Source organism: Montipora foliosa, chromosome 6, assembly GCF_036669935.1.
Source record: "Montipora foliosa isolate CH-2021 chromosome 6, ASM3666993v2, whole genome shotgun sequence".
NCBI classification, from domain to species: domain Eukaryota; kingdom Metazoa; phylum Cnidaria; class Anthozoa; order Scleractinia; family Acroporidae; genus Montipora; species Montipora foliosa.
In genome coordinates, this window is record NC_090874.1 from 58,245,357 (window position 1) to 58,256,083 (window position 10,727).

At 40.3% G+C, this 10,727-nt stretch overlaps 1 protein-coding gene across 3 annotated transcripts in view; it reads left to right on the forward strand.

Annotated features, from left to right (window-relative positions):
- Positions 1–3,279: 3,279 nt before the first annotated feature.
- Positions 3,280–10,727, forward strand: part of LOC138007923 (cyclin-dependent kinase inhibitor 1-like) — an 8,723-nt gene continuing 1,275 nt past the window's right edge. The window contains exons 1-4 of one of the 3 annotated variants that reach the window (XM_068855050.1): positions 4,817–4,834; positions 8,088–8,142; positions 9,124–9,672; positions 10,114–10,242. In XM_068855050.1, the coding sequence (XP_068711151.1) occupies positions 4,832–4,834; positions 8,088–8,142; positions 9,124–9,672; positions 10,114–10,223 (717 nt within the window). In that variant the 5' untranslated portion in view covers positions 4,817–4,831 and the 3' untranslated portion in view covers positions 10,224–10,242. Of the gene's footprint in view, positions 3,381–3,812; positions 3,832–4,816; positions 4,835–8,087; positions 8,143–9,123; positions 9,673–10,113; positions 10,243–10,727 lie in introns of those variants that run through there. The other 2 variants (XM_068855052.1, XM_068855051.1) reach the window with 2 other exon arrangements.

Sequence of the window (10,727 nt, forward strand, 5' to 3'; positions counted from 1 at the left end):
GTCGTGGGTTCAATGACTTCAATTCCCACTCTGGTCAGAGCTTTTCTCTGTCCTTGTGTGGGCCCATTTCCATTAATAGGGCTAACGCTCACATGGTTCATATTCGATTCATATGGGGTAGATACTTAGCACATTTACATTGCACTCTGATCAGTTAAGTCTGATAAAATGAGACTGTCCGGTTGATTTACAGCAGAATTAAAGGACTCGGGTACAGTATTCATTTAGCTGCAGGCCATAATTGGACTCTGCGCCGTTAATGCGACCAATTTTCCATGGCCAGGAGCCATGAGTTAGGCGCGAGCAACTCTCATATATGCCTGTCTTCACGTTTTCATAGACCGATTTACTTTTATATTGAATTTCCCGCGAATGACACTCCCGCAGGAACCCGATGACCAATCACAGGAAACTAACTTGACGCGTCACCGAACCAGTCAAAAATAGATTGGTCTGTAAAATTCACTAGCGACGGAGTCGGAGTCGGAGTCGTAATCAGAAGCGCAGAGCGATACGATCTAGTGAAAATCAAACTGTCAGAGTCGGAAGCAGAACACCGATTCCGCTTATAACTCCGTCGCTTACGATCCAGTGAAAACTGCATCATTGGTCGGAGTCGGAAGCAGAAGCGATAGAATAAACCAATCACAATCATCGATTCCAAGAATTGTGATTGGTTGGTTCTTCCGCTTCTGCTTCCGACTCCGACAATCTAGCTTTCACTGGATCGTAAGCGACGGAGTCATAAGCGGAGTCGGAAGAAAATGGGAACGTTCTGATTCTTCCGACTCCGATTCCGACGAGCTTATGACTCCGCTTACGACTCCGATCTTTAATTTTCACTAGGTCATAAGCGTTGTTATGACTCCGAATCCGACTCCGTCGCTAGTGAAAACCAGCCTTTAGTATGGGAGTTGCTCGGTCCTACTCATGGGCTCCGCCTGCCATGGCTTTTAAAAGGTTGGCGGCATTTGCGGGGTTCCACCGGCCCCAGCGTTTTGGCTACTAACCAAAAAATGAGAAGCAAGCTCTCTTTCAAATTAATTCTTGACTGACAACAATTAGTCAACTTTTCAATTGTTTTTGACTTGATGGCTGCGCAGGGTTGAGAACAAATAAGTATAAATAGCCAGACAACAGGGGAGACCCTAAAACATGGAATGGCGGAATGACGGAAAATCACCCCAAATCCTAAAAGACGGAATATAAAATCTCGAGCAAAAATTTTTAAAAATGATTGTTTATTTAAAAAAAAACAACATCAACAACGTCTTCCTAAGGTTCCACGTATATGTACGGGGCCGGGGTCGTGGTGCCTTTTTTTTCCTCATTTTTTTTTGTTTCAATTTTCGTCGTTATGCTCCTGTACTGTTGTTTTCGAATGACTGGCATTTGTCCTTCATTTATGGTGGAAATTAGTCCAAAACGTTAACTATTTTTCTCTTTTCTCTTACGGAAGCAATGAAAGTTCATTAAGGGACATTTTTTTTTTCTCGAAATCGAATTTGTTTACTTTTGTGTTTAAAAATCGAAGTTGGTTTTTGCGAGCATCTGACTGAAAGTCGGAGTTTGCTTTTCGAAAATGCTGAAATTGGAGTTTATGAAATATACGCCAACTGCCAGAAACACTGAAGACTCGCTGAGCTCCACACTTCAAAATAGAGTTGTTATGTTTACTTCTTGAGACAAAAAAAACAGAACCGCATTTCCACGATGATCGTCACGCAGTCACACAACGTTCTCATTTGCTTGTTTGTTCGTGTTGATATCACATTGTTGTCTGTCTTTACTACAAACAGTTTGTAGTAAAGCCAGAGTAGCACGGGAACTTGCTAGTCAACTTTATTCGGACGTCAAGGGATCGCATCCAATATCACGATAAAAAACACAACAACATTGAAAACAATTTTGCGAAAACAAGCAAATGAGAACGTTATGTGACGACTATCGTGGAACTGTGGCTAAGTTGAGTCTATGTGTTCTGTTTTGTTTTAATTGTATTGCGGAGAAGGTTTTTAAGAAGTAAACGTTAAAATTTGGTTTTAAAATGTGGTGCTCAGCGAGTCTTCAGTGTCTCTAGGAGTTAGCGTATATTCCCTATTCAGTCTGAAATTCTCTTAATTTCGAAAAACAAACAACAAAGATGTCCCTTTCGTAGCTTTCGCAAGTTCCATATTTTTTTTTTACTAATTTCCACCATAAACGAAGGAAAGATGCCAAACATTTGAATATAACATTACAGGAGAATAACGACAAAAATCGAAACAAAAAATTCTCCCCTCTTCAGAGCGGACCCTCGGAGTGCTAGCTGAGCGGAAGATCTCCTGAGCGACCACTAACCAGAGTATTGACACAACCCAAAGGAAATACATGTTTTTTTTTTTTCTTTTAATCGTTGTTTCAGTGATGAGTTGGATCTGCCCGACCTTGTCACTAATATTAATCTGCGTACGATATTAACTTTATCACTTAAGCATCAAGATACCATGGTGCATGATTCTTTTTTTATCGGCTCTTCGCGAACAATGGACGTACAAACAATTGGGGACCCATCGAGGAACAATTGGGGAAAACGAATGCCAAAAAAGGATGTTAATCGCGATAACAGGAAATTATTCTTAGCTAAAAAAAATGCGTGCTGAAAGTTGGATGTCAGGAACGTACAGAGCTTCTTCCGCAACACTATGCGATTCAGAGTATACCAAGATAATTAATGGGTCACTGGTTAAAGGCAAATTTTTCAATTTATGAGCTGTAAACCGTGTAAAGAGAGGCGGTGCATGTTGATGTCAATGCCTGCGGGTCAGGGAAAAATAAATCCCTTTCAGCAGAAGTTGTATTCTTCATGTCGTATTTTAAATATGTTTATAAATTGCGGTTGATGATTTGTTATCGGAAGGAACAGTCAGCGCGCGAATCACGTGAGACCATCTCATTCCGTGTATTGATATCAAATCTGTTAAACATAACCCCACTTTTTAGGACCAAACGCCCCACTGACCCTCAGTCGGAAAACTTCAATTCTTTGCCTACAGAAACTTCGTTTGGAATCAAGTGCCAATCGACGTTTCTGCAGCCACTGTCTCTGCCAGATACATGGACCCTCATGGGATGTTGCCCAAAGCGACTTCCGCGCGTGTTCTAAGTGGGGTAACAACTTTGATATTGATCTTACCCCTAATCATGTCAATCCAATCATCGCTATTGTATGAGAACATTAAACTCTTATCATTTACAAGGCCCTGCGTTATTTTAATAGAGATTATAAATAACCCCTGCATCTTGAGCTTGGGTTCAAAGTATTCAAGCAAACAGAAGGACAGTGGAAGGAGGAAAAAAAAGCCGAACCTCACCGAATCCTGCTGCAGGCAGCTGACAGGGTAAGAACACGTTTCAGCTTACTGACTTTTACAACATTGAGATTAACTTTTAAAAGAGAGATCACACCGACTTGAAATGAAAAACTGAAAGTTGCCGTTGAAGCAATAATCGAAGTCCATCAATCCACTCTAATCAAACACCGGAAAAAATAATTAACACTCTCGAAGCAATCAAAAAGCCCTTTTGGGGACCAAGAAGTGATAGGGTTTATCGATTTCGTATAATTAAAAACAGTCTGCCGAGGTTGCAAAGATAATTCGGTAAATTAACTCTTACAGAGGAACAATCTTGATAAAGATCCTAATCTGACAAGTGCTCTACTCGGTGATATACAAGCAGAAGATCCCCTGCTTTGTAACTAATGGCTATGCCGGCGGATACACTGACCAGAGTCCACTGAAAATATCTTTTCCAACCAAAAGGAAGAAAAATGTGGCGCTTATTAAATGTGTAAGATAAAAGTAAATTCATGATGGGCATAAAAACATATGGTTTGCTTTCTGCCTGAGGCGTTACTGATCTTCTGAAGATAAAATGGAATCGAAACTGGTACAAAACGGGTTCAGTTTTCTAAAGCTCGAGGGAAACGCGTACAAAAAAAAAATGCCAGTTCAGTTCAGCATGCGCAGTTGAGCAGTTGCAAAATAGAGTTCTTTGAAAAAATACCGTGGTCAATTATATATATAAACGGGATTCGAACACATAAATAACGACGCGATTGCATCGCTCACTGCTCTCGAGTCCACTAAATTTAGTTATCACGCTATATTGCATGGAGCTGGTTGAAGGATAGTGCGTGTTATATTCATTTCAATAGAGATGAAAGCAAGTCAGAGAATGTTTAAAACATCATATTTGAACTGCAGATATATGAAGCGATTTGAAGTTCCATTGAAAGACGGTTTTTTTAATGAACACCTGGAGTGTAATTAATCGCAGCTCGATAAAAGAGCCTCTACAAGTTTTTTGTCCTCTGCAACCTCAAGATATTTCCTTTAGATAGTTGCGATACAATAAAATCTTCCTGTGCTCATGCGAACTCCGTGTATATAATTACAGAAAATTTTTAATGAAGAGAAGCAATTTCTTTTCGGACAGGCAGCTGAGATAATTAACGAAGAACATCTTAGCACTTATTGCCCATTTTTGAGTAAATACAAATGAGCCTAATATTCTTACGTCATAGGAAAACCACAAAGACCTTAAGCAATGTTGAAACTGTAGTCTACATTTCCTCTTTATGTCAGAAACGCGTGCTGAAAGAATTATAGAGCGGAAGTTAGCTCCGCCTAGAACACTGGCGATTAGAAAAAGCCGGCCAAATTAGGTCCGGAACCAAACTGACAGTACTGCCTCCAGTTATTGGAAATCTGGATGAATCTCCATTTAGGGCATAACTCAATTAGCTTTGCTGGGTTTTGATGGTGGTCGCATTTATTGGGCAAGGTTAATGGTAAGCAGATATTAGGGAAAACAGGAGCCCATGGGCTCGAGGGGAATGATAATGACAAAGAACAAAGAGGAAGCCGCTGAAGACGAAAATTATGAAAGAAGGGGGGAACGGATGGTGTGTAAAAAAGAAAAACAGGTGCCTCATTTTACATCGTCTGACTTTAACACGCAGATGGCCAGTTCCACAAAATGGAACAAGAGGCTTGCTCAGCTTCAATGTGCATAATATAGTTATGCGCGATGCAAACTACTTAGTGCCAATTTAAAACCGTGAGGTGAAGAAGCTCGCGGCCATAATGCACTATAAATGAAAACATTGCCTTTTGCTCGGACTGATAAGATCGGTTCGATTCGGCGAACTGGCAAATCGAAACCCTTAAACTTTGTCGATTTAATTGAATTAAATTTATAAAAAAAAGAAGGAATTTGAAAAGAAACAAATGCATTCGAGGCAAGAAATGCCTGATTGCTTAGGTAACCGAGACAAAGGCACACGTGTTTTTCATCCGCCTTTCTTGTCTCTCCTTACAACGCTTTGTCTGAAGACCTGTTTAAGATTCGCGTTTTCATTTACATGTGAGTAAAAAGAAGACACATTTCTTTTCAACATTAACTGTTGCTGCGTGCTGTAGCAAACAAAATTGAATGTTATCATGCGCTTCTTTTTGAAAAGCACCAGAAGGGAAAATGATGAAGACAGAGCAAAAAGCAGAGGCCAGGACACTTCAACGGTCCTCTACCAGTCCAAGGAGTTAATACTTCGAAATTCTCCCGTAAAAATTATTGATCGCCGAGCAACAACGGCTAACAGGCCTGTCAAAGAAAGAACCGATTCAAAAATGGACCAAAAGTCATTATATGAGAGGGAAAGAGATCGTGTAAAATTAAAATAAAACAACATGAGCGTAATCAGAGCATGGTTCCCTCTTAAATTACATAATAATTTGCTTGAAAGTTCATTTTCGCCATTTGTCTTTTGTTTTTGTTTTTTTGTTTTCTTTTCATCGCCGCGCGTTCTCAATGAATAATTACTCATGGAATGGGTAAATTTAGAAGAGAGGCCTTCGCCATTCGGCTTATGCCAGTCACCGCGGCAAGGTAAGGTGTGGCACATGAAGGATGTTTAATTAATCTGGTCGTGAGACCGAGTTGCGTGTTAATTGACAGCTGTCAGTTTTGGTATCAAGTACAAAAGAAAATTCCGTATTCCTGTTTGTCAGCGACATGGAGGACATCTGGCTTGCAGAAAGCACACAAATTTGAAGAAACGCGCTGAGGTAAGATGAAAGAATACTCAATACATAGCGAGCAAACACTGACTTATACACCGTGCATCCATATCCAAAGAATACAAAGTGTCTATGATTAAATTTTGATCTTTCATGTTGTCGGGGTTCCACACATTTGGTTGAAGGTACTTTCTGCAAGGGAAAATAAAAGACAAGCCGTTTGCAAGAGGGACTCAAGGAGACAATAGCACCAAGATCTCTGAAACTCCTAAACTCGGGAAGGTGTTTTTGTGAGTTTTAGTGACGGCAATTAATACTTGCCAAAAGTTCGTTAGCTGTAACATTTTCTTGCATGCAACAAGCACCCCTGAACTCATTGATAATTGCTTTGCGTGCGTTTGTGTAAAGTTTTTTAACTACAATAGTCACGCTCATTTATTATGGGGTACGCATGAAATAAACGAAGGCTGAGCTCAATATAACTGGTGGCAGCCTTCTGGTAGTCTAGAGCAAACCCCATTGCTTATAACTCATGATAAGGCACTCAAACTGCGTCTTGGAGGTTTTCCGAAACGAAGCATCGTCGAGGAAATTAAACCCTTTCTGAAGGATAAAGATATTTTGTCAGAAAATTAAAAAGTTCTGATTTCATACTACACCAGTTTCTCGTATTTCACAAGTGATTTTTTGTTTCAATATTTACCGCGATTTAATACGATCAGCGATTTCCGTCTAAACGCAAGTGTAAATGAATTGAAGAAGTGACTATTTCCGAGCCTGGTCGAGGAGAATGGGTGAGACATAGAAGGCGTCTTAAGTGTAAAAGTGACGGCCAATCATCTCGACAATTGCAGATACTACTCGAGGATTTTCATCTTAATGCATATGGTGATGAAAACTCTGCCGAGCTTCCGCAGCCTTGCTACAATCATGTTATCTCAGGCATAAAATTGCTCCAGAAACGAATTGTATAAAGGTCATCTTCATCAATGAACCCTTAGAAGTCACTTAGAAACCGGCGTAGACGTTGTACCTTAGCGCGCGTCAATTCCCTAGAGGACAGAGAGTGTGGCAAAGTCAAATTAAAAAGACAAAAAAAAAAGACAATAAAAGCAAGCTGACACACGCTAACACCAACCCGGTTTGGCCAACACATCACGCATGCGCACAACCATTTCACCCAGTCAATTAGCAGCCACGGACAGCTGTTTCGGCCTTTTGGGCCTCATCAGCATGGCGTAGCTAGAAAATGAAAGCTCATTGTAGACTGATTTTCTTAATAAATCCCGCACGTGTCTTGTATTGTTGTAGCTGTATGGTTAATCTCCTCTGAAAGAGAAAAAACCGTTTGCGCAACTTGCGCGCGGAAATTAAGTCTATCGACACAGTCAGTTGTTTTGCAAAATGATTTGACTGTTAAATTATATATTTTTAGTGACTTTGAAATCGGCAGCAGGAAATACTTTGTCCAGGCTACTGACGCGAGTTGAGCAACGTACCTGGACCAACGAGTTTGCTATTAGGTCGAGTTGTTTGTTGTCATAAGTCTAAATGACCGGACACCAAGGCAAACAATGTTTCATGATTGAATATCAAAGCATAAGTTCTCTCATACGAGATGTTACCACGATGGACACCTGGAGATGCGGTAATGGGGTGGGTTGAGCTTTGGTGCAAGGAGGGGGGTCATGCATGGTGCCTCAGGGGATGGCTGAAACCATCCTTTAGGATTTTTAAAAAAACGCGATCGACCTCATAAATGAGAAATCCGCAATTCAGAGCTTTATCAGCGAACAAATAACTCCGCATTGGCATTAATATGTCAGAAGAAGTTTAAATTTGGCGTTGGGACCTTTAAATTTTTCGAATTACGCGTGTGCCTCTGGATTGTGTAATCCTGGTCGATAACAAGGTAAATTTTGTCAAATTAATAACTGATCTGCGATAATTGAAAATGCACATGACGGATTTATCTACCGCTTGTTTATTTTTTTGTCTGATACGTTTTTTTTGTTCCATCTCTAGGGTAGTGGTCGTTTCACAACGGAATTTCTTTCAGAGAGATTAAATGAACTACATGGTCTGTGTGAGACTGGTTATTAATATTGGGTGTCTGATGAAGGAATGTCAGCATTGAAAACATAATCAATATGTTACTGAGTGAGCTGAACAAACCGCCCAAAGTCTTTATCGACAGTTCTGGGCAATGAAAGAAGTCTAAAGTTACAAGTGTTCTTTGTGCGACTTGAGCGATTGTTGTTTTAAGGAATTCGCCACGTGCGCTTTGCGTTCGAGAACAAAGAAAGTTAATCGGGAAAAGTTTCAATGAAATGAAAGCAATCACTAACCCCAAACAAACAAGTGGTCCCTTAAGTCTTCATTGGTTAACCTTAATTGGATATTAAATTGTGGGTATAAACACAAACTTATTGCATTCCACGATGTTAGGAAGATATGATATCTTTCACTCTACCAAAAAGAGTTGTTTTAAGGTCTTTGGCGATAGTGGTAATTTCAAAGCAGAACTGGCAGTGAAAAGACTATTCACATGTTAATGTACACGTGTCGAGTGTATGACATCTGGCTCTTTTAACTGTAAATTTATATCTTTTCAATTCTATTGTTTCTGAAAAAAAAAAGAGATTCAGAAAACTTTTATCGCGAAAGTTTAAAAGACAAGCGTCGGAATACGATAAAAGCCTTGAACCAGTGCCATCATTTATAGAACTAAGACGTCAGAACATAGCAACACTTATACAAAGCTCGTAAAATCAATATACATGTACTGAGCAATTTTATGAAAGCATGATATCACTGCACTGACAAAATTGGATCTTTAGCTTGTTAGTTTTCGATTTATTTCGCATAAGAAGAACGCCACCGGCATTTAAACGGAAGCTGTTTGAAGATCATTGAAATATTTATCAATTGTTACCTTTCCTTTTCGTGTAACAAAAGGATTCTCGCGCCAAAACGAAGTAACTTGGTGTTGTTGCCATAGATACGAAATTTCGACCAATAAGATGACTGTGATGACTTTACTCATCGCTATTTATTGCAGTTACGCAAAGCTTACGTGTTGAGGGATTGATTACTCGATCGATAGTCGTAAAGGAAGAGATGGCTTCATCGCAGCGAAATGTTTTGCCGTCCTGTCCTCGGCGAGAGAGACCAAACATTGTGCCAAGTCGGTCAGTTTGCAGACAGCTGTTTGGGCCGAACGACCACGAGCAGCTGAGAGCAGATTTACTTCGAGATAAAAGAAAACTGCTTGAGGAAGCCACTCGAACCTGGAACTTCGATTTTGAAAATGGAATTCCATTGGTTGGCAGATATGTTTGGGAAAGAATGTTCTCAGACTTGACTAGAGAAATAGAAGCCTCGAGATTTTCGTCCCCTGTAAGCGAAATTGAAACTTCAAATGAACGCTCAGAGACTGCTGCAGTCGCCGAACGCGCTGATGTTACTCCTAGTACGACTACAAGTTTGGGCACGACGGATCGTACGATATCGGATGACATCGACAGCGACAAACTCGAAAGTGGAAAATGCTATTCAGGAAAGTCCGCGAGGCAACTCAGAAAGCGAAAGACAACAGGAAAAATTACAGGTGAGCCCGCCGGCGTTGTTTTATTTTTGTAAATTAACCTTTGCGGGACATTTGATGTTACAAACTACGACCGCGTCTCTTCATGCTCTTGTTGTTTTTTGCTTTTACTGATGACTTGTGACCTTGATGTATGCAGTTGCGTGATTATTCTCTTTTCAGTGGTGCGGAAAATTTACTTTGCAATATATTCGAGCAATATCTACGGCGCATCCGTTTTCGCGACATAAGTGATTCTTATCTCCGTGGGCGAGGTTTATTACTAGAAAAGGAACCATGGATTTGCAATTGGGGATGACAGATCTCTGTCCAGACGCATCTTAAGACAATCTGCGAAAAATAATGTTTAAAAGTTTTGGCAGCCTCATGAGAGTTTGCGCAGCTCTTTGTAACTGATTAGAGATGGTCCCTCGCCACTAATCCTCGTTAATCGCTTCGTTTCAGATTTTCTACGGCCGAGAAAACAAAGAAAGGCTGTCAAAAGATCACGGCTCTCTAGGAAAAAGTCAACATCGAATCAAACAAGCATGGACGTGTTCGTTCGCAAACATTGACAAGTCATCTGCTATAAAGGTAAGTAATTCTAATTACTGTCATTTGTCGTTCACATGTAAGTTGGTGGTAAAATCTGCTCTCAACAACCGGCCGATAAAGCGTGGAATAATTTTGCGTGAGAGAAAAACAAAAACATGGAAGCCTCGACCGCCTTATCGGATGTCTCACAAGAATTATATGGGCTCTGTTAATCGATAATTTTGTCCTAAGGCAGGCCTATCGAGGCTCTCAAGGGGGGTGAATTCTTTTCTTTTTTTTTGACCTTCGTCAAGTAAAGACAATAGATTAGCTCGTTATACGTGCCGGTTTACCCAAACTTCGATAAACGCTCGCGCGATTGAGTCCTGGTTAGCTTTGGCACGTTTTTAAAATTCTCGAATCGCCATAGTTTAAATATTGCTTATTTCAAATTCAAAATTCAACTGCCGAACGAATCAGGGTCTCATTCACACATATTCGCAATGGGTTAAGTTTGTTCATTTACGGTTCGATCTGAAGCACCT